The sequence below is a fragment of the Ursus arctos genome, unplaced genomic scaffold (genome assembly GCF_023065955.2).
Source record: "Ursus arctos isolate Adak ecotype North America unplaced genomic scaffold, UrsArc2.0 scaffold_18, whole genome shotgun sequence".
Classification (NCBI taxonomy): domain Eukaryota; kingdom Metazoa; phylum Chordata; class Mammalia; order Carnivora; family Ursidae; genus Ursus; species Ursus arctos.
The window spans coordinates 27,550,532-27,578,291 of NW_026622852.1; the positions used below are offsets into that span (position 1 = coordinate 27,550,532).

The 27,760-nt window shown below is 42.1% G+C and overlaps 2 protein-coding genes across 2 annotated transcripts in view; one reads left to right on the forward strand and one right to left on the reverse strand.

Moving 5' to 3' along the window:
• Positions 1 to 2,440: 2,440 nt before the first annotated feature.
• On the reverse strand, positions 2,441 to 8,820 carry TOMM5 (translocase of outer mitochondrial membrane 5). Its single transcript, XM_048223147.2, has 2 exons — positions 8,607 to 8,820; positions 2,441 to 4,855 (listed from the first exon to the last, which is right to left on the reverse strand). The coding sequence occupies exons 1-2, from the start codon at positions 8,725 to 8,727 to the stop codon at positions 4,821 to 4,823; spliced, it is 156 nt and encodes a 51-aa protein (XP_048079104.1). The 5' UTR covers positions 8,728 to 8,820; the 3' UTR covers positions 2,441 to 4,820.
• Positions 8,821 to 18,362: 9,542 nt separating this feature from the next.
• The window catches only part of FRMPD1 (FERM and PDZ domain containing 1), a 140,717-nt gene continuing 131,319 nt past the window's right edge, over positions 18,363 to 27,760 (forward strand). Inside the window, exon 1 of the mRNA XM_057313604.1 lies at positions 18,363 to 18,656. The gene's annotated coding sequence lies outside the window, so the exon portion shown is untranslated. The remainder of the gene's footprint in view (positions 18,657 to 27,760) is intronic.

Genomic DNA, 27,760 nt, shown 5'->3' on the forward strand with positions numbered 1-27,760 from the left:
AAGGAAAAGTATAGTAAGTGCCATTAAGAAAAATAAAGAAGGGGATTATGGAGTGCTGGAGAGGGTATAATAAAAAAATACGTTCTTGAAATATAACGTAACTATGGAAAAATGACATAAGTATACAATTTGCTGGATTTTCACAAGTTGAAATATCCTATAATTTTCAAAGGAGCTGGGAAAGGTCTCACTGAAAAAAATGCCATTAAGCAGAGACCTGAAGGAGAGGGAGTGAAACACCTGAAAATCTAAGGGAAGAGCATTCCAGACAGAGGAGACAGTGCAAAGGCCCTGCGGCAGCATGTCTAGTTTGTTTGAGGAAGCAAGGAGGCCAGTGTAGCTGGAATGCAGTGAAGGAGGAAAGAGTCATAAAAGACGAGATCAGAGATGTAATGAGGACCAGATTGTACAGAACCTTGTCGGCAACCAGGACTGTGGCTTTTACTCTGAGCAAGACAGGAAGTCACTGGAGAATTTTAAGCCAGAGATCCAGTAATAAAAAAAAAAAAAAGGTCTGAGGACTGAAGCCTCGGGTACTGTAAGTTTCAGGTTAGAAATACAGAGAACATGTGGGACGCCTGGGTGGCACAGCAGTTAAGCGTCTGCCTTCGGCTCAGGGCGTGATCCCGGCGTTCTGAGATTGAGCCCCACATCAGGCTCCTCCGCTGGGAGCCTGCTTCTTCCTCTCCCACTCCCCCTGCTTGTGTTCCGTCTCTCGCTGGCTGTCTCTATCTCTGTCAAATAAATAAGTAAAATCTTAAAAAAAAAAAAAAAAGAAATACAGAGAACATGCAAAAGAATCTGAAGAGAGGATAAGTGGAATAGAAAGGGTGGAGAGAAGGAAAATTAGGAAATTAGTGTTCTGGAAGGTCTGCAAGGTGGTTACAATAACAAATAGCGTGTTGAGTGCTGTAGATAGGGTGAGACAGGTCAGTGTTAACCCTGACAAGAGCAGTTTCAGAGGATCACTGGGGATATAAACTTAACTGGAGTGGGTTCAAGAGATCACCAGAGAGGGGCGCCTGGGTGGCTCAGTCATTAAGCGTCTGCCTTTGGCTCAGGTTATGATCCCCGCATTCTGGGATTGAGCCCTGCATCGGGCTCCCTGCTCAGCAGGAAGTCTGCTTCTCCCTCTCCCACTGCCCCTGCTTGTGTTTCCTCTCTCGCTGCCTCTGTCAGATAAATAAATAAAATCTTAAAAAAAAAAAAGAGAGAGATCACCAGGGAAAGGAAATGAAAATAAACCACTTTATTGAGGCATTTAACTATGAAAGACAGCTGAGAAATGGCATGGTAGATAGGGAGGAGTGAGGATTCAAGAGGACTATGGTGGATGTTGTGGTGAGCGACCCAGATCTCAACTTTAGGACCAAGGTACTCATCCCCCAGCAGCTAAGAGTTTTGGCTGCTAACAGCGCAAAGCTGCACTGGTTTACATACTGTCTATGGCTGCCTTCACGCTGCAAAGAGAGTTGACAGAGCACAGAACTCACAACGTTTAAAATATTTACCATTTGACCTTTAACAGAAGGTTAAAATGTCTAGCTGATTTCCTTTCTGTCCTATCTACAACACTCTCTGGCGCCTGATCTTGTAGGTAAAGAGATACGCTTAGTCAAGCAAAGCAGAAGGGAAAAAGCTCATTCTTTTTTTTTTTTATTTTTTTAATTTATTTATTTGTCAGAGAGAGAGAGAGCGAGCGCACAAGCAGAGGGAGTGGCAGGCAGAGCAGGCAGAGGGAGAAGCAGGCTCCCTGCCGAGCAAGGAGCCTGATGCGGCCCTTGATCCCAGGACCCCAGGATCATGACCTGAGCCAAAGGCAGATGCCCAACGAACTGAGCCACCCAGGCGTCCCTAAAAGTTCACATTCCTACACTTGTTCTTCCTTCCAAATCTAGGCCCAAGTTTGCCCACCTGTAAACTACTGAACACACTGTAACTGAAATGCTAACTTACTTGGTGGAAGAACTTCAAAGAGCAGTGATAAAGCAGTTAAAAAATGAAATTCAGTGATAGCAGGAAGAACACTAACCTAATTGAGGAGCAAAATTCCAAGATCGTATCCCTCTACAAAATCTGCTTGTGGATTAACATTTTCTCAATTATCCGCATTTCTTTCTATGCTCCATTTTAAGTTTACAAAACTCAAATCTGCTATGGTTCTTTACTATTTCACATTACACATTCAAACCAAATATATACACATGGCCACATGTTTTCAGATGTACCGTGTCCAAACTGTTCATTACAAGTATTAGACACAACACCCTCTCCCTGTGGAGTTCATGGCCTGAATTTTAAAAACTCAGCAATAAAAACTGCACCATCACATTTTCCCTTATTCTAGCCTGAACATATGCTGGAATCCAGAGTAACAATCATACATCCCAAGAAAAGCACTTAAGGATAGGATACAATAAATAAACATTAAGAGCCCCTAAACCTTGGATAGCTATTATTTATTAGCTACAGAATCTTCACTCCTCATCTGTAAAATTAACAGTTATCAGACAGTGAATTTAAGTACTTGCTAATGTTGAAGTTTGTATACAATTAGAATATAAACATGCTATCTCACAACATCTGAAAATATGAATGAAACCTATTAACGCAGCGAATGCTAGCACAAATCACTTCTAATCACCTTATGCCAAACACTAACCATTAACAATAAATATCATTTACCAAATGTCAGGCACTGTGCTCACGGCTCCACTTGCATTCTCTTACTTTATTCTTACATACTTTGAAGCAGACAGATGTTCCCACTACGCTAATTTTACAGGTGAAGAAAATGAGATACAGGGGTTCAGTTGCTAAAAGTCATCCATCTCCTATGTGTTGGAATCAGGACACGAAATCAAGCCTGCTTGTCTTTAGAGCCAGTGATGGTGACCGTGGTGCTATACGCCACACCTCCTCAGGTCAGGAATGGATATAAATTACCAACACGAAACACAGCATCACAGGGTAAAAATATATGCTGTTTGAGTAAAGATGGTAGATTGAGCACATGCATCTACTTCCACTGCCTCCTGAAATTCCATTAAACGACAGCAAAGATTTTTGTTTTAAGGCATAAATCTAAAAGAATGGGAAGAGAGGAGACAATAGCAGCAAAAAGCTAGAAGTTGGAAAGCAGATGGACAAGTAGTAAATAACATGGTAGCCCCCAAGAAAACGGAATGGTGAGTCAGCAGTAGAAAAGCAAAACAAACAACCCAACTTATATCAGAGAATCGCTAAAAGTTTCAGGAAGGAACTGGTGCCTTCCTCTACCTTGGTAGGAGTGAAGAGGTAGACACTAAAATAGGGACTGGTTGAAGGTTTAAGTATTCAGAATGCTTTCTGCAACTCTATGTAGCTAAGCAGCCTCTTTTGCCCCGTTCCCTTCCCAAATTAGAAGTTTATTTTCTGAAAAGGGTAAAAACAGAGGGTTCTCTGGATTGTGGGATGCTAGGCAGTTATGGGCAAAGGTACTGTACGCATACTCAAATGCACACTGGACATGAGATAAAGAAAACAAGATACAGGGGGAAAAAAAAGATCCAACATGGGAAAAGAAGAAAAGGAATTCCCAGGATTGCAGTGAAGGGAGATCCCAGAATACAGCCCTACATCAGGCACAGGAGACCAGAGTCCAGACTGGCACAGGTCAGAAAGCTCCAGGAAAGACTTATTTGGGAAGATGAAACAGCATGCCTAGTGAAACTTAACACTGTGATCAACTAGGTATATGGCTAAGAGTCTAGTTGATTTAGTGGTAAGTGTATAGAAAATGAAGCCTAGGAAAAACAAAAAGATATACAGGAAAAGAAAACAAACAGTATTTAGAGTCCTCAAGAAACTGATTCACACAAAAGCACGCCAAGTATATTGGAAAGAAGAAGAAATGAGAAGAGATAAGAGTGATGGAGGTGAGGAAAGAGACCTACTCCTTCCATACACAGAGAAGTCAGTAGGCAATATCTAAAAAAAAATCATAAAATAACAATACAATCATGCTATTTAGAGACATGAAGGTAAATACCAATACAATTAGCTAAAAAGAGGTGAATGTAGCTGTCTCCAGGAAAAAGGTTAAGGACTGTCCCCCTTCCCCAAAATACTTAGAGAACTATCTGACATAAAATGGCATTTTTTCCTTTAGTGGTACTATAGATTCCCTGCATCAAGCAGTAATGTTACCTTTCACAAAGACTGCTTAAATAATGTCACTTTATCAGCATCAGCAAATCCTTCAGTCCAAAACAAGAGGAACTCAATTTAATGTAGTTTGTAATAATTACAACATTAAAGAGGTCTGCAGCAAAAAGTAGGTTAAGAGAAATAAAATCCCAATTTTTTTCTTAGTTGCTACTTTAATTAAAAATATAGGCTGATGGTCCTGTGCTTCAGTGTTGTGGCTGTGAAACACAACTAATCATAAGGAACTCTCCAACATATATTCTCCAGACAGAAGTAAAAAGGTACAGAAATGACTAACGAGACAGTGCTAGTGTAGATGTAATTCCCTTATAATTAATACTTGCTAGAAAATGGAGTTTGACATTACTTACAATTATATCAACATTCACAGAGGCTGAACATCACAGGCATATGGGTGTATTATCACCCAAGATGTCTTTACTTCCCAAGTAGTTTTAAATTTTAGCTATGAAGGTCAGTTACCGGAGCCAAACTTGTTCTTAACAAGTAGAATTTTTATGTCCATTCAATCAAAGAGTCTCTTACATCTTTCTGGGCCTATTCTTTTGCAGATAGGAGTAGAAATTGTAACTGGGTTCCTCATATCATGCATTCACATGTGCTGCCCATCTTCATATGCTGTCCAATTTCTTTAGGATAAAAGGTGCTGAAAGAAAAATAAACAAACCCAGAATTTCAGATCTATTAGCCCACAAGTTACATTACGGAATTTATAAGACTGGGGGAAAAAAATCTTACAGATTTAGTTCACTGCATTTTTTAAATGACTCCAAATAATGGCCAAGCCTCTGCCTGCATAACCTAGCAAAAGAGACTCACTGTCCTTCCCGTGTCACGAAGCTCCGACTATTCGAAGGTGCATTCTTATACCATATAAAATCTTTTCTCCAGTTAGTTCTTTCTCTTAGGACCATAAAGAGTAAATTCAATCCTCCTTCAAAAGACCATCTTTTTACTTTGGGTGATTTAACTGTCAAAGGAACAAAATGGTAGGAGAAACAAATTGGCATATTTCACCTTTTAAAACGTATTTGAGGGGCGCCTGGGTGGCTCAGTCGACAGAGCGTCCAACTCTTGATTTCAGCTCAGGTCATGATCTCAGGGTCATGAGATTGAGCCCTGCGTCATGCTCCCTGCTCAGCACAGAGTCTGCTTGAGATTCTCTCTCCCTCTCCTTCTGCACCTCCTCCCGCTGTCTCTCAAATAAATAATAAAAAAAATAATAATAACACATATTTGAAAAAAGGCAGAGGGTGGGAGAAAACAACACTGCACTGGGGAAGCAGAAAAGGGAGACACAGATTTTGGTTCTCCCACTGATTAGCTCTACATCACTTATGTAATCCAAATCACATATGACACAGTCCTACTTCAGTTTTTGAGGGTCTGGTAGGAGGGTACAAACAGAAATGGTTAGAAAACAAAAATATTGTCACAGGGATCTAAAGAAGTGTTATTACTATCCTGTGTGAAGTGCTGTGGCCAAAATAAGCAGATGAAAAGATGCTTAACATCAGTAATCACTAGGACAATGCAAATTAAAACTACAATAAGATACCAACTAACACCCATTAGGATGGCTACTATCAAACTACTGGCAAGGATGTGGAAAAATCTGGAACCCTTGTGCACTGTTGGTGGGAATGTAGAATGGTACACCTGCTATGGATCACAGTGTGATGGGTCCTCAAAAAACTAAAAAATAGAGATATCTGCATATCCATGTTACAGCAGCATTATTCACACTAGCTAAAATGTAGGAGCAATCCGAATCCAAAGATGGATGAATGGATAAGCAAAATGTGGTATACAATGGAATATTATTCCGTCTTAAAAGGCAAGGAAATTCTGACATATGCTATGACATGGATGAACCTTAGGACTCTTTGCAAAGTGAAAAAGCCAGTCACAAAATGACAAATACTGTATGATAACACTCATATGAGAGCCTTAAGAGATGTCAAAATCATAGAAAAAGTTTCAGTTTTACAAGATAAAGAGTTCTGGAGATGATGGTGGTGATGGTTGTACAACATTATGAGTGTATTTAATACCACTAAACTGTACACTTAAAAATAGTTAAATTTTGTTATATGTATTTTACCATAATTTAAAAAATTAGAAAATAAAAGGGGCCGTGACCAAAATGGCTGCCAAAAGGATCTTCTTTCTCAATACTCATATTAAATTAATAAAACATATTGTTAACATTAAACTGTAGATACTGAGATCCATTGAAAGTTGACAAAGTCAGCAGTATGTCCACATGTTTCTAATTCTTACCAGATTAAAAAAAAGGTAACACCCATCAAATGAATGGATAAACAAATGTGGCATATCCACACAATGGAATGTTACTTGGCAATAAAAAGGAAGGAAATACTAACACATTCTACAATATGGATGACCCCTGAAAACAAGCAAAGTGAAATAAGCTAGACACAGAAGGTCATATATTCTACAATTCCATTTATATGAAAAGTCCGGAACAGGCAAATCCACAAGGAAAAACTATATTGGTGGTTGCCAAGGGAAAGTGAAGGGGGAAAATGGGGAATGACAGCTAATGGGCACGGTGTCCACTTTAGAGGTAAAGAAAATGTTCTAAAATGCATAATTCTGATTATGCTAAGAACCACTAAATTATATACCCATCATTTTTAAAAGTTTTTCTCTTTTTAGATAAAGTACAACTGACATACAGTACCCTACTAGTTTCAGGTGTATGTCATAGTGATTCAGTATTTTTATATATTATGAAATGATCCCCACAATAAGTCTAGCTACCATACGAAGTTATTACAGTATTGTCTATATTCTCTATGCTGTACATTCTACCCCTGTGACTTACTTCTTTTGTAACTGGAAGTCTGTACCTTTTAAGCTCCTTCCCCTACTTCATCTATCCCCCACTCTTCTTCCCACTCACAATCACCAGACTGTTGTCTGTATTTATCAGTCTGTTTCTATTTTGTTTTTAAATATTCCACAAATAAGTGGAATCATATGGTATTCATCTCTCTCTGACTTATTTCACTCAGCACAATAGCCTATAGGTCCATCCATGTTGTTGCAAATGGCAAGATTTTTATGTCTAAGTAATATTCTATTGTATATACACACCACATCTTTGTCCACTTATGAATAGACAGGTTGAACTGTACACTTTAAATGGGTGAACTGTATACTATGAATTATATCTCCATTTTAAAAGAGGTAATGTGGAACAGTATTCTGTATGTTTTTTTAAGAAAACCAATTCATATAAGATACAAAGGTTACTTAAAAGAAGCAAATATTTTACTGGCAGCTAAGTCAATAAAAAAGATAAGAGGAGAAAATAAGTTGGGAGTTGCAAAAAGCTATTGAAGGAGCAGGATTTTTGTTTCTGTTCAGCAGAGCTCCCTCTCCTGGGGAAGCAGGGTAATACCATAGTCAGTGATGGGGTACCGGGTTTAGCGAGCTCTGGCCTAGGCCCAATTTGAACCTTCTACAGGATGACCTTGGTATGGCTTTCATTTTGAATCACCCCTGCCTCTCCATCCAGACCTGTCAGTAATACACAGCAAGGTGCAACGAAAAGAGTACTGAACTGAGAATTGGGGGGTGGGGTACAAATCACTTCTGAGATTTGTATCCGTAAAAGTAGAGAAGTGATCTACAAAGCTGCACCCATCTCTAATATTCAGTGTGCCTTTAACTCTGATATTTTGTGTTAAGACCGCCTTTGAAAGGCGAGTTCTCATTTGCAAAAGGGATATACAGAATGTTAAGCCCGGCCTCCCTCAAAGCGTTGTCAAGACCAGCTAACGCAAATAAGCTTCTGTTAAGCGTAAATTCAAATAAACCTTCAGGTATTATTATTAATCCTATAGATTCCTACTCTTTTCTTCTCATTCCTTCAAAAAAAATTATTTACTTCACTCTCTGTACAAATAAACAAAAGCAGCAAACCTTTTTGTTATTTCAGAGATCAGCACTGAAAGAAGGAAACTTGGTATTAAGAGCTCTGGATTCTAGATCAAGATCATCCACTGAACCGCTGCGTGACCTTGAGCCAGCCATTTCTCTACTCTAGCCCTCAGTTTCTGTCGGCAAAATGAGGGCCGCAGCTCGGGAGGGGAGGGGGGAATAAACCCTTGAGGTTCTTTCAATTCAAACGCTCTTAAGGCAGGCGAGGCAATCGCCCTCGCAGTCCGGGCCAGCGCGTGTACTTCTGACCCCAGCCCGCAGACCCTAAGCCGCGCCTGCGCCCGCTGATCTCGACCCACATGTCCCACCCTCCACGCGACCGCTCAGCTAGCTCAGCTCGCGGGTCCCCAAAGAACCAGAGTTGGGTGGGTGGTGTCCGCGAGCTCCCCGCGGGTCTCATGGCCGCAGCCTAGAAGGACACTCACTGACTCGCAGTAGGGCCACGTAGATGAGGAAGTTCCGTATGGACGAGATCACATCCTCGCGCATCTTCCGTTTCATCTCCTCGGGGTCCAGCTTCGGTGCAAGGCCCTCGATCCGGAACATCTCGGCTTTGCCTCCCTGGCTTCCAGCTGCCACGCTCGGCTCTCCTCGGAGGCTGCCTGGCGCCCGGAACTCGGCCCCATCCCATTTCCCGTTCCCGCCCCTCGTTTTCGCGCGCGGTGACGGGGGCCTGCGAGGGACAATCCTCATCCCGCCCTAGAGGTTCTGCAGGGGGCTGCCTGAAGAGGGCGTCGCAGTCTGGACCACGCAGGACTCCGGTTCCTTCCGGCTGTTGAGGAAGCTCCGTCTGGAGCCCGGCGCGCTACGCTGCAAAGTGCTTTTACGCCTCGGAGGGGACAATGCACACAGATACCACCGTAAATAACAATAGCTACAGTTCTACTCCATGAATTAGATATTAAAACCTTTATTTCCTAGATGATAAAACTGAAGCACAGAGAGCTTTAAAACAACTTGCCCAAATATACTTTAAAATACCTTAGGGGAAAAAAAAGTGTTGAGGAAGGGAGATGAAACGATATTAGCAAAATGTTGAAAATTGCTTAAGCTGGTGATTAATATATCATTTTAATTTTTCTAATCTTTCTATTTTGAGCATGTGTGAAAATTTTCATAAGTTAAAAAAGATGAAGATGATGAAACTTGCTGTGATTACACAACTAGTAAATGTAGTAAGTTTTTTGTTATTGTCATCCCCATTTTATTTTATATATATAAATGTGTACTTTAATATATATAATATAAATATTTATATATTTAAGTAAGCTCTATGCCCTACCTGGGGCTTGAACTCAGGACCCTGAGAGCACATACTGTACTGACTGAGCCAGCCAGACACCTCTGCAATAGGGTTTTGTATTTAGATTTGTGGGACCCAGACAAAAGTTTTCAACTCCATATTATTGCTGTGTTCTCATTTTTGGCGTTAAGTGGTCCTTGTAGATTTGCCCAGTAGTACAGTGTATAAAAACAAGTTCAGCTCCTTTCAACATTTTACCGATGAGGAGAGGAGGGCTGAGAAACCAAGTGCACTGCTTACAGTCATCCTGCTAGTGATAAGCAGAAGCAGGGTTCTAATGCAGATTATAATGCCAAGTTGCCCTCTCTTTCCCCTGCACCCCACTGCTCCTTTGTTAGTCTTTAACCATTAGTGCCTGCCTGGATGGGCCTCACTGGAGTCAGGAGGTAGAGGTTTAGTGCAGATTTCCTGTCACAGATTCATCAAAACAGTGCAGGCCCAAATTTTGCATGTCAACTAGCCATATATAATTTTTGGACACAAACCAGATGACTGAATTGCTCACATAATTCAAAACCAGAATGTGCCTGGGGCGTCTGGGTGACTCAGTCAGTTAAGTGTCCGACTGTTGATCGTGGCTCAGATCATCATTTCAGGGTTGTTAGATTGAGCCCCGCCTTGAGCTCTACCCTGGGCATGGAGCCTGCTTGGCATTCTCCCTCTCCCTTCTCCTCTACCCCTCCCACCTCTCTCCCCCTCTCTGATAAACAAAAAGCAAAAACCAGAATGTGCCTTCCTGACTGCACATTGCATAGCAACAGTGGATTTTGGATGTTAGAACAGTAATTTAATGCAATAACTGATAACTAAAGCCCAACTGCCCACCTTCCTGATTGACAGAATGTAGGACATTGGGGCAAGAAAGAGAACTCATCTGCATTTTCAGGCTTTGGTAACCTCTTCTATCTATAATTCATGCATTGGAATAGAGGCAGCTCTGGAATGGAAGGGACTGCTCCCAAGGAGCATCCTCCATTCAACACTTTGAGAGTGTTAGGAAGCCCGCACTGACTCTGGAAAGCAGCAGGGGCTGTGGAAGGACATGGCCTCCAGATTTGGCACTGCCACTATCAAGCCATGTGACCAGGGACACGTCTCTGTTTCAATGCAACTCCATTTCTTTAGTTGTAAAGGGAGAAGATATGATTAAATGCTTTTGAGAGTCCTGTTCAGTTCTAACAGTCTGAGCATTTTCAATTCTAATCGTGTCATCTAGGGCATTCTGGTCTGGAGTGTATGGATGTCCAAATCTGATCAAATGTGGTCAGGCATCAAAACAGCCAGTGTTTGGCCAGCAGTAGGAAGAATGTAACAATAAAGCGTATCTCATCCATCTGAATAAGCGAGGCAAAGTGAACTGGCAAGGAATGAGTTCTTATGTGATTCCAGTAACTAAGATCCCTGATGCTGACTGAGTTTCGATAAACAGTTCTCATATAGAACTACCGTATTTTCTTTACTGAGATGAGTTGAGTAACTTGCCTGGATTCAGAGGAACCAAAGAGGGGAGAGATTTAGCAAAAAAAAATCATGTATCTTGGTAAAAAGATCCAATTTTTAGCATTTGAATTTTATTCATCCAATGCTGTATCAAGCAGCACTTGTTGACTGGACAGGTGACGTGGTGGCAAATAGCTGACCTGTTAAAGGGCAATATTATTCTCATAACAAGTCTCTTAGAAACTAGGTGTGGTGCTTGCCAGCCTACCTGTAGAGAGACAGGAAGGTAGTGAGGAACTGGTTCTGGATACAATCTAGAAGGGTGAACTGTGTTTGTTTCAGAAATATTCATCCTGATCAACTTTGTCCTCCCCTTGCTTGGCTCCTCCACCTGAAATGGAGGAAACTCACTAAAGAGCTTAGGCTCCTTTTTTGTCTTTTTTTTTGGTGCCCCTCCGCTTATGGCCTGTAGGTGGTGGTATTGTCCACTGACCCTCTGTTTAGGTACCGCAAATGGAGCTCCTACCCTTCAGGAAATGAGCAATGGAGTGTGAGCTGTGCCATAGCTTGAACTCTTCATTTTTCCCCCTCATTGGAATGATTAGGGGATTGGGTCTAATCTTTAAAATCACTTGCAGCTCAAAAATGCTGAAAATATGTGTTCATCTTTCCTGTTCTTCCTTCCTCACCTTGCTAAAAGCAAAGGATTCCCTATGGTTGTGCAGTGAAAGGCAAAAATGAAAAGTATGCACACATAATTTAATATTGATGTTTGCAGTCTGATCATAGAGGAAATGGTGGCTGATGTCATAGCCTGTCTTGTTTTCCATTTTGATCCCAGGAGGGATTTAGGAGCTATTTCCTTTGCCTTGACTTCTTAGACAGTACTGCACACAAATGTTTGGTGCGCACAATTTACCCATAAGAGAATTAAGTGTTTTAATACCATCATTGGGGAGGAATTTGTATTTACAGGGTCAGAGATTAACAGATGATGCATGACTGGGGAATAATTCTGACATATAATTACAGGAATCTTGTGGTTTCTAATGTATTGGGAGCTATAGGTTTTGGGTATTGAACAGTTCAACCCCTTCACTTGACAGATGAGGAAACTGAGGCCCAAAGGGAATCTAGAGGTATAGCTAGTTGAGACTAAGGTAGGTCTCTGGGCTCCCAGTCCAGCACTTTTCCCCGTGATCTTGCAGATTTCAGTACTTAGTGAATTCTCATTGATAATCTTCCGCTCAGAGGTAAGGATTGGAAGAATGAGGTATTGTTTGACCTGAGCTTGGGAGGGACAGGATAAAGGGTGGCTGCTATTCATCAAGAGGCTGATGGCAGTACTTCTTTCCATGTTTCCACCCCCATCAGCAGTAGTTAACCTGGACGGTGTTATTAGACAATTCCACGTGTCTTCTTCCTCATTTCTTCAGGAGATGAACATGGTCTGCTGTTTCCCAAATCAACTTCATTTTAAAGTCCACTCAGGACCCACCAAGGGAAGGACTGCTCTGTGATAGATGTTAACGAGAGTCCTCACCCAGTAGATGGGATAGCTTACTTCTAGAAATTACTACCCAGCCAGAAGAAGTCCTTTTGGACTTTAAAAGATGAGTAGAATTTTGATAACCTTCACCTCACTGGCATTTGCTTTCTCTAATACCCTATTATCTGTTCTAATTTTTAGGGCTTTGTTGCCTGGATGATTCATGAGTGTTTGATCTTTTCAAGTAGACTGGAAGCACCTCAAGTACAAGAAACACACACTTTAATCCTCCAAACAACGGGACAGATATTTATACACGGTAAAAACTCAGAAAGTAACCCCTGAGTGGATGAATGGATGAACTTCATACCTGCTAACCTTTAGAATTAAAATATTGGTACCTTTGGTTATCACATTGAAAGGAAATTTTCCCCCAAAGAAATTTACTTAAAATCCTATATAATATTTTTATGTAGTGATTTATTTTTCCATGTTTTTGTACAACTTGTTTTTGTTTGCCTAAATAAAAATAATTAAATAATGATTTTAAAATACATTAAATAAGTTTTACATATCATAGGCAAGATTAAAGAAAGAACTTTAAAATTTACTTGCTTTAATTTATTTATAGCAATATAATTATATGAAACCACATATAATATATATTATAACCATATTATACTTTAATAACTTCTTTTTTCACCAAAGTGCATGTTTATTTTTATACAATTTAGAAAATAAATACTCTTCTTAAAGATTTATTTTTATTATTTATTTGAGAGAGAGAAAGCAAGAGCGGGAGGGGGAGAGGGAGAGAGAATTTCAAGCAGACTTCATGCTAAGTGCTGAGCCAAAGTGGGGCTTGATCTCATGACCCTGAGATCATGACCTGAACTGAAATCAAGAGTCAAATGCTAGGGGCGCCTGGATGGCTCAGTCGTTAAGCGTCTGCCTTCGGCTCAGGGCGTGATCCCGGCGTTCCGGAATCAAGCCCCACATCAGGCTCCTCCACTGGAAGCCTGCTTCTTCCTCTCCCACTCCCCCTGCTTGTGTTCCTTCTCTTGCTGGCTGTCTCTCTTTCTGTCAAATAAATAAATAAATAAAATCTTAAAAAAAAAAAAAAAGAGATGCCCAACTGACTATACTACCCAGGTGCCCCTAGAAAATGCATAATTAAGGGAAAAAGAAGAAAAGATCAATCCCCCACAATTCCACAACCACTATTGATATATTGGGCGATCATTCTATCAGCCTTTCTTCTTCTATCGTATACACATGTAGCCCTCTCTCCTTCTTTAGGCATGTGTGTATATATATATGTCCACACACCACCTATATATGTGTTTTTTTTACAAAGCTGGGCCATATGGTATATGCTATTTTAACTTGCATTTTTCATTTAAGTTATATTGACTATCTTCCTATATCTTTAAATATTCTTCTAAGCATCATTAATGGTGGCTGTATGGTATTCCATTATATGGATGTACCAAAATTTATTTAACTAATTCTCTACCTTTGGGCATTTAATGTGCTTTCATATTGTTTCTATAAATAAGTTCCAGGGAACATGACTGTAACACTATCTTTGTGCACACATAAACATTTTTCTAATCATTATAATCATTACCCTAAGTTCAGAGTTCTCAATTTTTACTCTTTTTTTTTTTTTCCTGAGGAAAAAGCTTTCTCTGGCCAAGAGTGTAGGTGTCTGATCTCTAGACTTTTGAGAACTACAAACAAGGGGTGGAAATTTTTGTTTGTTTTTAGAGGAGGTTTGCTTCCTTGTGCTATAAGTTCTAATTATTTTGTGGCAGGAAAATAAAACATACTGAAAGTCTAAGTTTGCATTGACCTAATAATTATTATTACCAGACTTCTCCCTGCAGAGATTAGAGAGCTGATTTTGTCACTACTCCCACCCTACCCCCAGTACTCAAACACATATATATGCTATGGAAATGTGTATACAGCTGGGTATAGTTTCTTGACTTTCATAAAAAGTGCCTTTTTTTTTTTTTTTGCCTGTAGCATCATAGATGCTCCATTAATATTTTTAAAGTGAAAGAAGGGGAAAGAAATAATTTTTTATGGATTCAATGATTGCAGGTCCAGTCCTACACTGATAGATGAACTCTTACCCCACGTCAGGAGCCCTTTGAGAAAGCAAGAAGTGAGCTCTTTCTGTCCAACCTCCACAGGACGAAGGTAAGGCTATCAATATCCATTCTCCACAGCCTGTCTCTGACATTTTCAGGATGACAGACCTGCCCGATCAAAGCCAATGAGTAGATACCCACAAGCGTATTTTCTCATCTTAGAAACAAACACAGAGCTCCCTAAAGGTAGGAATACATTTTGATCTTGCATATTAAAGTTGAATTGCTATGCGGTATACAGATTGTGAATGAAGGAACGGGCCAATCTTCTCATCACGTAATATTTAGACTTCAGTTGGGGAGGATAAAGGCCAGGCCTTTATTATGTGAACTTACCCTAGTGTCTTCTCCAGAGGGTCTCTCAAAGTCCTTCTCTGATGCTTGGCCGCTACCTTCAATATCCCTGCTTCTGTTAGAGCATCGGCAGTGGCAGAGAGCTCACACTTTACTGGGCAGTTTCAGACACCTGTGGATAGGCAGCTCTTTTCCTTAGAGCCAAGATCTGCCCCTCTCTACCATATTCCCACTGGTTTTAGTTATCATTGTCTTTCAGAGGGTCCAGACCTAGTCTGATCATTCTTCCTTATGAATGTGTCAGGGCAGCTTGGGTCTTCCTTTATGCTTGTTTTCTCCAGGCTAAAAATAATTTTTGCAGAATTCTCTCTCTCTCTCTCTCTTTTTTTTTAAGATTTTATTTATTTATTTGACAGAGAGAGACAGCAAGAGAGGGAACACAAGCAGGGGGAGTGGGAGAGGGAGAAGCAGGCTTCCTGCTGAGCAGGGAGCCCGATGTGGGGCTTGATCCCAGAACCCTGGGATCATGACCTGACCTGAAGGCAGACGCTCAACCACTAAGCCACCCAGGCGCCCCTGCAGAATTCTCTTACAATTTTCAGTTTTCCCTTATGGACAACCTTAACTTTTCTAGTTAGCCGTGATGGACTGATTTACTCTGAGCTATCTGGCCTCACACCTGCCACCACGAGCCACTTCCCTGCCCCCCTCCCCGACAAAGGGGACATATTAAGTCCTTGGCAAGGACCTTTGGGATTCAAAACCAGAGACTCTTTATTCCTTACTCAGAAATTGTCCTTGAACAAGAAGTGGGTGCCTGGGTTATCTGTCTCTTCCCTTAAGGCTCTCATAGCGGTGGGTGGAATTCCTTGACCACCCATTTTAGCTCCTGACATTTGCATTGTAAAATGGAGGCCAGCTGTAGGAAATGTTCAGGAGAGGTAGTGTGGTGGCAGTAAGAAAAATATGGACTTTGGAGTAAAGGTTAGGTTTAACTTCCAGCTCCTCTATAAAGTTGTTCTGAGACCTTGTGCCAGAATCTTTCTGGGCTTTTGTTTCTTCATCTGTGACAGAGAGATCTAATACCTACTTCAAAGTGTTGTTTTAAAAGCTAGATAAGATGATGTCCTGTAAGTGCCTCGCCTATGGTGGGCATTCTTTAAATGGTAGCTACTACTAATCGTAGCATATAATTTTTCTCCAGAAAAATTATGGCTTCGGCAATACTCTAAATGGCACAAGTAATTTTTTACTGCCACAGCACCTGCTATCACTTGTCAGCTTCATCTCAGTTCTCTCCGGCCTCTGATTCACAGTAAATCTTTTTAAAATTACGATCCATGCTCCTGGTTCTCTTGTCCTTACCGCCTATTCATTTTGCAGCCCGACGGCAGATTGGGCTTCTGGCCCTACCGATTCTCTGAAACTGCTTCCTTTAAGGGAAGTCCTTATTGCCAAATCCAAGGGACCCTTGTGGGCCTCTACACGCCTGCAGAATTTGACACTACTGGCCACATGACCCTTTCAGGAAAGTTCTCCCCTCCCAGCTTCACGGATACCACATTCGTCTGGTGTTCCTCCAGCCGCTCCACATCCTCCTTCCACAGCTCTTCCTAGGCTCAACTCCTAAACGGCCACTTACTTACTTTCTTTTTTAAAAAAGACTTTTATTTACTTAATTGAGAGAGAGAGACAGAGCGAGAGAGAGCATGAGCAGAGTGGAGAGGGAGAAGCTCAACAAGGAGCCCGACACGGGGCTTGATCCCGGGACCCTGAGACCATGACCTGAGCCGAAGGCAGCTGCTTAACCGACTGAGCCACCCAGGCACCCTGGCCACTTTCTTTAAGGTTCTTTCCTGGACCCTCTCCTCTTCTATTCTCATGGGCAGTCTAGTCTGGCTTCAATTGCCATCCTTAAGCTAATGATTCACCACATATGTCTCTAACCTGTAATGCTCTCCAGAAACACAGACCCATATACCCAACCAACCTACTGACTTCACCATTTCCTTGGATGTCCCATGGGCACTTCATACATCACTGTTCAGAGTGCAACCAGTCATCTTCTCCTCCTAATCAACCTTAACTCCTGTGCTGTGTTGCCTAATGACCGATACCACCATCCAGTCCATTCAGCTGCCAAAACCAGAAACCTTGGAGTCAATCTTGAGCCTTCCTTCTCCCCTTGGCTCTATATCTAATTAACCATCACGTTCCATCAACTCTGTGTCCTTACTATCTCTAAAATTCATTATATTCTTTTTATCCCTTCCAACCACTTTTTTTTGCTTTGGCCACCCACCAACTGGTCTTCTTTCTTCTGTCTTCTCCCTGCAGTTGTGTTTTCTGCCCAGCAGTCTAACTAACCTTTACAAATATAATTTTTATACTGTTAGTCTCCTGGAAAAGATACCTTAATTATTCCTCATGGTACTCAGGAAAAAGTACAAATGCTTCAGCCCCGTTTAGAAGGCCTTTTCTTGATCTCATTCCTATCTTCTTCACTAACTTCGACACTTTCCACTCCTCTTCCCATACCTGGGTGCCTCTTCTTCACTCTTCCTCTAGCCTTCTCTTTTCCCCACCAATTTCCCACCTCCACATCCACATACTGCAACTGGCTGTTCCCTGACCCCACCAAACTCTTACTTCTGGGTCTTTGCACATGCTTTTCTTTCTGATGAAAATGATCTTTCCTACCTCTTCATCTGGATAACTCCTAGTGTCATTCAGAAATCACCTTAGATGTCACCTCCTTCAAAAAGTCTCTACTAATTTAGTTCAAAGTCATGTGCAATGTTGGCTCCTCAGTTGTAAGAAATGTTTCATAGTAACAGAAGATGTTTACACAATGAGAAACTGGTGTGAGGGATATATGGGAACCCTCTGTATTATCTTTGCAACTTTTCTGTAAATCTTAAAACTATTCTAAAATAAAAATGTCCCTTAAAAAAGTCTCCACTAACCCGCCTGTGCTCACTTAGCTGCTGCTTCTGTGTTCTCTAAGACTTGTGCCTGCTGTCCCAGAGTCAAGGCACTTAGCACAATATCTGGCCACTGTCTGTGTGCCTGTTTCCTCCACTGAAAAAGGATGGGAATCATGATTTCCTGTTCATTTATTCCTGGTAGCATAATGCCTCACAAATGGGAAATGTTCACAGAGTATCTCCTGAGTAAATATTTGTTGTTAACAAAAACAATACATTGTTTTGGGGTGGCACAATACCAAGCTTTTGTTGTAGGGTAATCTGAAATTATAGGCCTAGAAAAAAGGACTTAAAAGCATCAGATATTATAAATGGCTTGTAGGCTCTGCTTGCTTCTCAATGTGACAAATTTGGCAGACATGCCATGCTGGGTACACCGGAACATCACATGTGTCCCTACACACTGCGTATGTTTCCAAGAGAGTCACGTGACATTCGTTCCTCTGCAGGTAAAGAGCCCGGGGCCAGTGAGGCTGGATGAGTTCACTCTGTGTGAGCCTCACAGGCTGCTGGCACATCCCAGGAGGGTGTGGACTGTGTGGCAAATACATGAAAGCCAACTAGGGCAGAGAGCACAAGAACCAGTTGGAAGAAGAATGACACCACAGGAGGATGAATCTCCAGTTTGACAATTCGAGTCCCAACTCTTTCATTAATGAGCTGTGTGACCTTGGCCAAATGTCTTCCTCTTTGTAGGCTCCAGTGTCTGTGTCTGTAAAATGAAGACTTGGATTAGCTGGTCTCCAAAGTCCCTTCCAGGATTGGTGCTCTGGGACTCCGTGGACACGGGTGGAAGGAAGCAGGTAAGTGTGTACTAGGAGCATAAGGGCAACTGAACCTTTGCTTCCAGGTTAGCGGCAGCCTTCAGCAAAAGGAAAGCAAGCTAGGACAGAGATTTGTTGAAATCATCCTGGAAGTAGAGACCTCTGGGGCACAATAGTGCACCATTGTGTCTTGAGGATCTAACTCAAGTCTGTCAGAAGGAGGCAATTCCAAAGATTGGAGTGGGTGAAGGTGGACGGCGGAGCAGTGGTGATTTTCTCTTAATAAAAATATGATCACATTTGGGGAAAGTTTTTATGTTTATTGGCAATAGTATTGATTATTCCTTTGCACTGAAATTATCCAAAATGTCGGGATGCCTGGGTGGCTCATTCGATTAAGCGTCTGCCTTTGGCTCAGGTCATGATCCCAGGGTCCTGGGTTGGAGCCCCCCATCGGGCTCCCTGCTCAGTGGGGAGTCTGTTTCTCCCTCTCCCTCTGCCTGCTGCTCCCACTCCCCCTGCTTGTGCAATCTCTTTCTCTCTGTGTGTCAAATAAATAAATAAAATCTTTAAAAAAACAAAAAAAATTATCTAAAATCTAAGTGTTAGAGGTGATGCAAGGAGTACCACCAGGAACATGGGTGGTAGGCATCACAACAACACGTCTTTTTGAGTGGAAGTGTTAGGTGGGTGAATTGAAATTATTTGGAGTGTGAGGCTATCAAGTCATGGAAATTCAGAATTGCCTTAGCCAAGTAAAAAAAAAATCCAGTTTATTTTGAAGTTTATCTGTCTTCAATGGGTAGTAGTGGCTTTGATAATTAAAGATTCCTTGAGAAGTGCGAGGAAAAGTATAGTATGTATTTGCCTAATTGAACAAATACATCATAACCAACCATTACTAGTTAAGATCTAGTATTCAGTGGAGAACTTAGGATGACTAGAGAAGAAAATAACATGATTCAGAAAAATTCCTGGGAAGATTCCTTTTTGCTTACCGTTCACTGGTATCCGAATTTCTGAGAAGCATGTGGAAACTCCTGCCTTTGGCTCTAAGAGAACTGGAAATACGTGGGCACAAGGTATGCTCAGGATCCTGGCTTAGGTGACTCCTTTCAAATCTAGTCCTTCCTCTGTGTTGACCAAGAGTTTCCTTTCCTTCTTAGAGAAATACTTACATAATGATTCAGTTGGGTTCAGAGAAGGTAGACGATCACTTATTCTTTTTTTTTTTTAAGATTTTATTTATTTATTTGACAGAGAGAGAGACAGCCAGGGAGAGAGGGAACACAAGCAGGGGGAGTGGGAGAGGAAAAAGCAGGCTTCCCAGCGGAGCAGGGAGCCCAATGCGGGGCTTGATCCCAGGACTCTGGGATCACGCCCTGAGCCAAAGGCAGACGCTTAACCGACTGGGCCACCCAGGCGCCCCAATCACTTAACCTCTTAAAAGCTTTGAATTTGAATCCTAGTGGCTAAGGCACCAGCCAAAGGTTAGGGTGGAGATGTGTCATTCTTGGCCCTCAGCATTGGGATGGGCCAGGAGCAAAGAAAAGCCCCTCCTGAGAGGTGAGGAAACCTGTCCGATGCAGGGAGAATTAAGGGAAATGGGCCAAGCTTTAGGCTCCCAGGGAAGAGGAGCCAAAAGTCACAAATAGTTAAATTTATTGAGTATTTGCTCTGTACCAAGCTTGGTTCTAAATCATAATGATCATAATCAGAATTGTCGTCATAATTCTCACACCAACGCATTGAGGCAGGCTTGTATTTCCATTTTCCAAATGAAAAACTCAGGTCCAGAGAGGTAAGTATTCACCTACGGATAATCAGGTGGTGAGTCGTAGAGACAGCACAAACCCAGACAGCTCCACTGCAGTCATTGCTTTTAACCACTCGTGCCCAGGTGCATATACAGCCTTTCAGTGTTGTGTGTGACCTGCATTCTGTGTCTCCAGCATCCATCCTGGGGCTGAGAAGGTAATGGGTTTTGTTGAGTGTTCCCAAACTGAACGGAACCAAAGAGATTCAGCCTGAGCCCAGACCTGTTGCCTGGAGTCTGTGGGAGGCCCTGTTTGGCTCAACAAAGTACTGAGAAAAGCAGAATGCTAGCCAGTACCTGGGGGCGGGCAGCAGAAGCCCAGTGCTGCCAGCTGATGTGGGATTCTGGGCAGGATTTCCCCTTACTGCACAGGAAAGGAGAAGAAAACCATGGGCACTCAGGAGCCTGGGGCTAAGGGGTGTGAGGAAGCAGATGGGTCATTCCATGGCATGTCTGAGAACTCGGTCTACACAATCCCATGTGGGGAAATGGCCACTGTGGATATAGAGTTGAGTCATGCACATTCTGTGCTCCAGAGGAGCCCCACGTTGACACTGAGAAGGGCTGTCTCTGATAGGACCCCCCAAATTGCCTTAGGATCCCTGTCCTATTTTGTAGGGCAGACAAAACTAAGTCTAAATCCTACTGTCTCTCTTGGTGGGATTTTATATATTCAGCCCAGTGTCCACTAACTGAATTCAGGAGACAGGTTGTATAATTTTCAAGATTCCTGTATGAACTTTCTGGATCAAGGATGTAGGGGCTAAGGTGATGGCAAGGATGGGTAGACAGAACTTGCGAAAGGATTCTGCAATTAAAATGGCTAGAGAGATTGTTGAATAAGAGAAAGAAGAGGGAAAGAAGAAAGAAACCTTTTCCCATATTCATAAAACTCTAGGACCTACTTATCCCAGTAGGGAGACGAGGACATTTATTCTCAGTGTTAGCCATGGAAACTTCTTTCGGGTCAGGTCTCTTGAATAAGGAGAGATTTCGGTAGGCTGGGGACTCATTTGGTGATCGGAGTGATGTCTGCTTGCTTGGACAGTCCCCGTTTATGCTTATTATACTGGTGGCATTATTTATATTGCCTTGTTTCACTTGGAAAAGTATCCTGGTTTGGATGTTAAGTTTTACGGTCATGCTGTCCATGTAAAAAAAAAACACCCTTGTATTGTTCTAGTGAACCTGAGTTCTAAATTTGAAGCCCAATAGATGTTGGGGGATAAACACCTCTTCCTAGAAAGCTTTTTCTTCTGTCACCACCATGCCTGAATATGGACAAAACTCTTTCCTTCTCCTTCTCGGCTTGGCTGGAAAAATATAAAACCAAAAATTTTAAAAATTAATAGGAAACAAAAAATATTTCCTTTAAAATAGAAAAACAGACATAGGGTACCAATTCATTAAGTTCTTGCCACAGATCAACTTGACGTGGCTGAGGTTAGAGTCCCCAGTTTTTGGATCTTTTAGCTCTCCTGCACCCAGAGTTCTGTCAGAGTGAGGCTGGGGTGGGGTGCCTATAGGGATGCCCATGTCCTGCTGGGCTATGGGACCCCGAGGTATTAGTCCCCGAGGTGTCCTCTCCTGACTCCTGGGGGAAAGGAGAGAGAAGAGTTATTTTCTCATGTGGAGCCACCCCCGGAGATCCACTTGAAGCCTGGTCACAATGAATGTAGCAATTATTAGAAACTTGCAAAAGGATCAGGGAGAAGGAATGAAATTGGTGTTTCATGGAGTTTAACTGAGCATTACCCTGCTCATTAGCAGCAATCAACTCAGTTTATGTGGCCTCATTTACAGATGGAAGAAAACAAGGATTCAGGGAAAGAGCCTTTCTTTTTCTTTTTCTTTTTTTTTAAGATTTTATTTATTTATGTGACAGAGAGACAGCCAGCGAGAGAGGGAACACAGCAGGGGAGTGGGAGAGGAAGAAGCAGGCTCCCAGTGGAGGAGCCTGATATGGGACTCGATCCCCGAACGCTGGGATCACACCCTGAGCTGAAGGTAGACGCTTAACGACTGTGCTACCCAGGTGCCCCGGAAAGAGCCTTTCTTTTGTGTCCTTTCCTCTCTCCCCTCTCAACAGCACATCTACCCATCGGTGGTGGTGTGCTGCCGTTGCTAAATCCATCAGACAAGATCTGTGATTGTACGTGACCTTAGTCATCTATTTGTTACACACTCATTTTTGGACTGTTTGAACCACTTCATCACCCCTTTCCTTTGGATACAGCTGGAGATTAGGCGGATTATTAATAGACAATTATGGAGCATTAACTCTGTCATCGATGTTGAAGAGAATTACAGGGTCAAGGATTTTATAGTTAAAATTCAAAGAGATATAAAAGGAATGAGAAACCTCAGACATTGTTTAGGTTTTGATGCCAGCAGCGCATTGCTTCAAAGATCTGGAAGTGTGTAATAAAACCACACCAGCTCTGTTTCCACTTTCTCAACATAAAACAGCTAAAGATCACTGAATAAATTAACACAAGATAGCAAGGGTGTGCTTCTCCAAGAAGATTCGTCTAAGAAGCTTGCTATTTCGGGAAGACATGAGTCGTGGCCTTTGTGAATCAATTTTAAAAGGAGCCAGATGAACTTGTGGCCAACGATTCCATCTGTAGCTACTGAAGTCAAGACATGATAGGTGGTCATTTCTTACGTGTCCTTCCATTCAAACCTCCTGTGTCACAGGGCCACATGAGTGGGCTGGGAATGTCTTCCCTGCGGGGTCCTTGCTGGTATTCAGTTTCTCCTGATAAACTGCTTCATTCTCCACATCAGACCCTCTCGGAAACCTAAAATAAATTCTGGGTCGATGGAGTAACATACTGATTATTTAAGACATGTGACATTAAGCTAACTAGGAAGACTGTTGAATGCATGCAAAAACCTTCCAAATTTTAAACTCTGGGGGCTAGAGACCAACTCCAATGGCACTGCCATTGCTCAAGACTCTTCTTCTGTAAATCACCCAAGAACTGACACCACAGACAGTGATCAATCTTAAAAGCAACCACACTCATAACTTTATAGTTATGATAGAAATACTGACTGAGAGAACTGAAGTTTCCATTAAAATAATGGCTAAAACGTATCTAGGACATATTGAGAACTTTACATGCGTTGTCTTGTTTCATCCTCCCTGTAGTAAGTACCATGATGCAGGCATTATTATATTCTTATTCCAATTTCACATGTGACCACTATTACAGCCCAACCTGCAGAATTCCAGACCGGATATCCGACTGTCTCCTCAGCATCTCTGTTCGGATGCGTAATAGGCATCTTGAGTTTAAAATATCCAAAACTTGGCTCCTCTTAGTCTGCCTCTTATTGTCCTGCTTCCAACAACCTCATACCCCTACAGCCTTCCTCATCGCAGGTGATGGCAACTCCTGCCTTCAGGTTGCACAGGCCAGAACCCTTGGAGTCAGCTTTGACTCACCTCTTCCGTTCACACATCACATCCAATCTGGTCAGCAAATCCTGTAGCTTCGGCTTCACGCTGTATCAGAATCTGGCCACTTCTTGCTCCTCCACTGCAACTTCCCGGGTTCAAACTACTGTCCTCTGGCACCTGGATGATTGCAGTGACCTCCTTCTGCCCTTGCCCACTGCGAGTCTATTCTCCTCACCATAGCCAGGAGTTCCTGTTAAAATGAAAGTTCAAAACCCTCCAGCAGCTTCCCATCTGACTCAGAGTGGAAATCAAAGACCTTGCAATGGCTGCAAAGTCTCATCAGGGGCCAACCTCTCTTCTGATCTTTACCTTGAGTTTACAGACGGAATTTTATGAAATCTTTTGTTCTTACGCGAATCTATGTGTTGTTCTGGGGGAAGCCCATGTGGCTTGTTACCGGATTCCTTAAGGATTCAAAATCTCCCCAAAGCTTGAGAATCACTGCTTGGAGGAAGCCTCTCTCTTGAAAATCCAATTTAAAGAAGGGATTTATTCAAATTATAAAATGATTTGGAAAAGATTCTTTGTTTGATGTAAGGAGTCACTGAAAATGTCTTGTGTGTTTGCAATACAATGCAGTTGACAACATTGAATATATGTACTTATTTTAGTAGACTCTTTGTGACCCAAGTGTATCAGTTCTAAGAGGATTCAGAGTAAATCCCACTATGATAAAATCTATGTGTAACAAAAAGATGTTTGAGCCTCCGGCTAATAGTTCTCTTATTTCAAATAGTATCAAAGCTGCATGCATAGCTTTGGGCCTGTTGTGAGTAAGGTGCTGTATTTGGACACATTTTTGACATATTTCAGTGCCCAGAGGCTAATGCAGAGCTTGGCACACAGTAAGCCCTTGATTTCTGTCTTCTGTATCCTCTTCTCCCTTTACCTCTCATCCTAGAATTTGTAGCATTTCACAGATCTGGTTTTAATGAAATTGAACCCAAAGTGATTCTGTCAACCAAGGAGAGAGACCAGTGATGATTCCAGGTGGATCAGCCAGGACATGGGTTCTTGAGCCACTGAGATCCTAGCAATTCAATTCTTTCCTCCACTGGACCCCAGCATGTGTGCAAAATATGCTGAGGCCCTTGTCTTTTGCCTGATTCCCTTGACCATTTATAGGCATAGAAACCCTGACCTATATCCCCAGGGTGTTATGTGGATTAACCAGTAAACCATAAGTAATTGCAAAGTAAACATTAATTGTTGTTATCACCATCAGTTCCAGTCTGAGTTCCTGACCCCGAGAGAGAATTGCTCATACAGTGGATCTCTGTGGGATTGCAGAACACCTCACAGACTTGTGAGGGATGAGACCTTCTTTGAAGTATGTTAGGAGTACTCCAGACTATTTTAAAGTACTTGAGTTCATGCTGGAGAAATGTCCTGTTTGTAAGTGACTACAGGGAACCAGGTCACTGTCCCTAACATCAGAAGGGGTGCCATGGGGCAGAGGATGTGGATTTACCCTTTTTGGGCCCAGAGGGTGGAACTAGGACCAGTGGGGAGGCAAATGTTAGCCCAAGAGTTGGAGGAACTTAATAGCTAGAGCAGTTCAGCTGCAGAACAAGCTGCCTGAAAAAGCAGGGAGTTTGATCCAGTCATAGAGAAAATCAAGCAAATTTCAAGCAAATTGATTACCTGCCATGTGCATGGCATTGTTTCAAGTGCTGGAGGAACACAACTATGAACTAGGCAAGTACCATGCTCTTAGAGAGCTTCTGGTGTAAGAAGGAAGATAAATCCATCCATCCATCTGTCCATCCATCCATCCATCCATCCATCCATCCATCCAGTCAATGAATATATATTGAGTGTCTGCTATGTGGCAGGCATCTTAGCACTGGAGATACAGCAGTGAACAAAACAAAGATTTTTGTTTCTTTGTTTTGTGGTAGGTGATATTGACAATAAGAACCCATAAAGCATGAAGTTAATGTTGCCCTTTGAGAATGAAATTGGGAAAAGTTAACATGAAACAAAATCAGTTGATGGATGGGGATGTAATAATAACTAAGAAAGGTTAAATACAACATATGAAATCATACTTTCGTGACTGGAAGACTGTTGGTGTAAAGGGGGTGGTCTGCCTGAAGCTAGAAGACAGGGGGTCGGAGGAAAAACATCTGTGAATTTGTTCCTAGCATTATCTGAAGACAAGATAGTCAACCAGGGATTGGAAACATCAGTCTGTCACAGCTCAGTGACAATGGCCACTGAGATGATTCAATTTATACTTTTTCAAGCATCCCCCGTCCTCTTCTGGCCAAGTCCCAGCTCAGGTGTTGACTTAAATTTAACTTTCCCAGAAAAGCCTCATTTGCATTCTCACAGTACTATGTACTTCTCTTATTTATTTATTTATTTATTTATTTATTTATTTGAGAGAGAGAGAATGAGCACAAGCAGGGGGAGTAGCAGAGGGAGAGGGAGAAGCAGACTCCCTCCTGAGCAGGGAGCATGATGCAAGGCTCGATTCCAGGACTCTGGGATCATGACCTGAGCCAAAGGCGGATGCTTAGCCGATGAGCCACCCAGGCGCTCTTGTACTTCTCCTTCATGGCACTTGTCACAGCATTGATTTTTTTGTTTCTTAGTGTCCATCTTCCCCACTAGACTGGAAGCTGCATGAGGGTAAAAGCCCTGTCAGTCTTATTGACCGCCATATCCCACTGCCTAGCAGAGAGAGGCACTTAATAAATATTTGTCAAATGACTGAATACATAAATGAAGACTGAATGAATTTGATTTCCCAGGAAGGTTTTCCTATAAGGGAAGAATGCTCTGAGCCAAGAGATGACTTCTTTTTCTGGAATTCTTGGAGACCTCACTCTTATTGCAGAATTCTAACATAAGATAGAAAATGTGAGTGAAGAGGAAATGAGCTATGGGACTTCAGAGATGGAATGGCAATTATGAAAGTGGTCATGGAAGAGAGGGCACCTGACCTGAGTCTTAAATCAAAGATGGCATTTGGTCTGTGGAGTGGAGGGATGAAGGGAAAGAAATCATTCTAGCCAGAGATGGCCAGCATGAGCAAAGATAGCAAGCTCGGCAATCAGAGTACATGTGGGGAGTAATGGGACAGAACATGGGCAGGCAAGCCAGGGTCCCAATGAGATAGGTGGGAGAAAGAGTTTGGGCTTATTCATCCGTTGGCAGGCTTCTCCATAAGGGAATATTTGCATGGTGGTGGTGGTGGTGGTGGTGTCTGCTCCTTCTGCAGTATTCCAAAAAGAAATGGTGTCAAGCAATGACCAGGATGGGATGACTCCAGGAGAAGGCTAGCTGGCTGTCTCCCTAAAGGTCTTCATAGTGGGGTATTACCTCAAGGAACTTGTGGAGTCCAGGTTCTGGTCCTCTGCCAGTTAGGCTCAGAAGTCTGATTTGTTAGCATTCAAGGGTAGGTCTAAGCTCACAGTGCTGCCGTATATAACCTAGGATGCCAGTTTAGTAATTTACAAGGAAAACTACAATTGCTGAAGGTATGGAATGCTCAAGTGCTATGACAAGAGCATTCTAGCTCTGTAAGCAGGCTGTATAAGAAGTCATATTATAATTACATGTCAGTTTATTTACTCACAATAAGAAATAAAATTGCCAAGGCTGCCCAAGTCCAATGGCTAGTGTATTCATTTCCTATCTACATGGGAAAGCAAACTCAAATCAGATTGCTCGTTAAGCTTACAGTTAGGACAAGGGGAAATCATTAAAAGGATGTTTAGAGACATCTGACCTAGACCTCTATAATGGGAAGATACTTGTCACCAGAATTATGTGGGTTGCGTTCTTAACCAGAGCCCCTCTATCCTGGATGGTATTAGATGGGTAATGCCAAGGTTTGCTTGTCTGTCC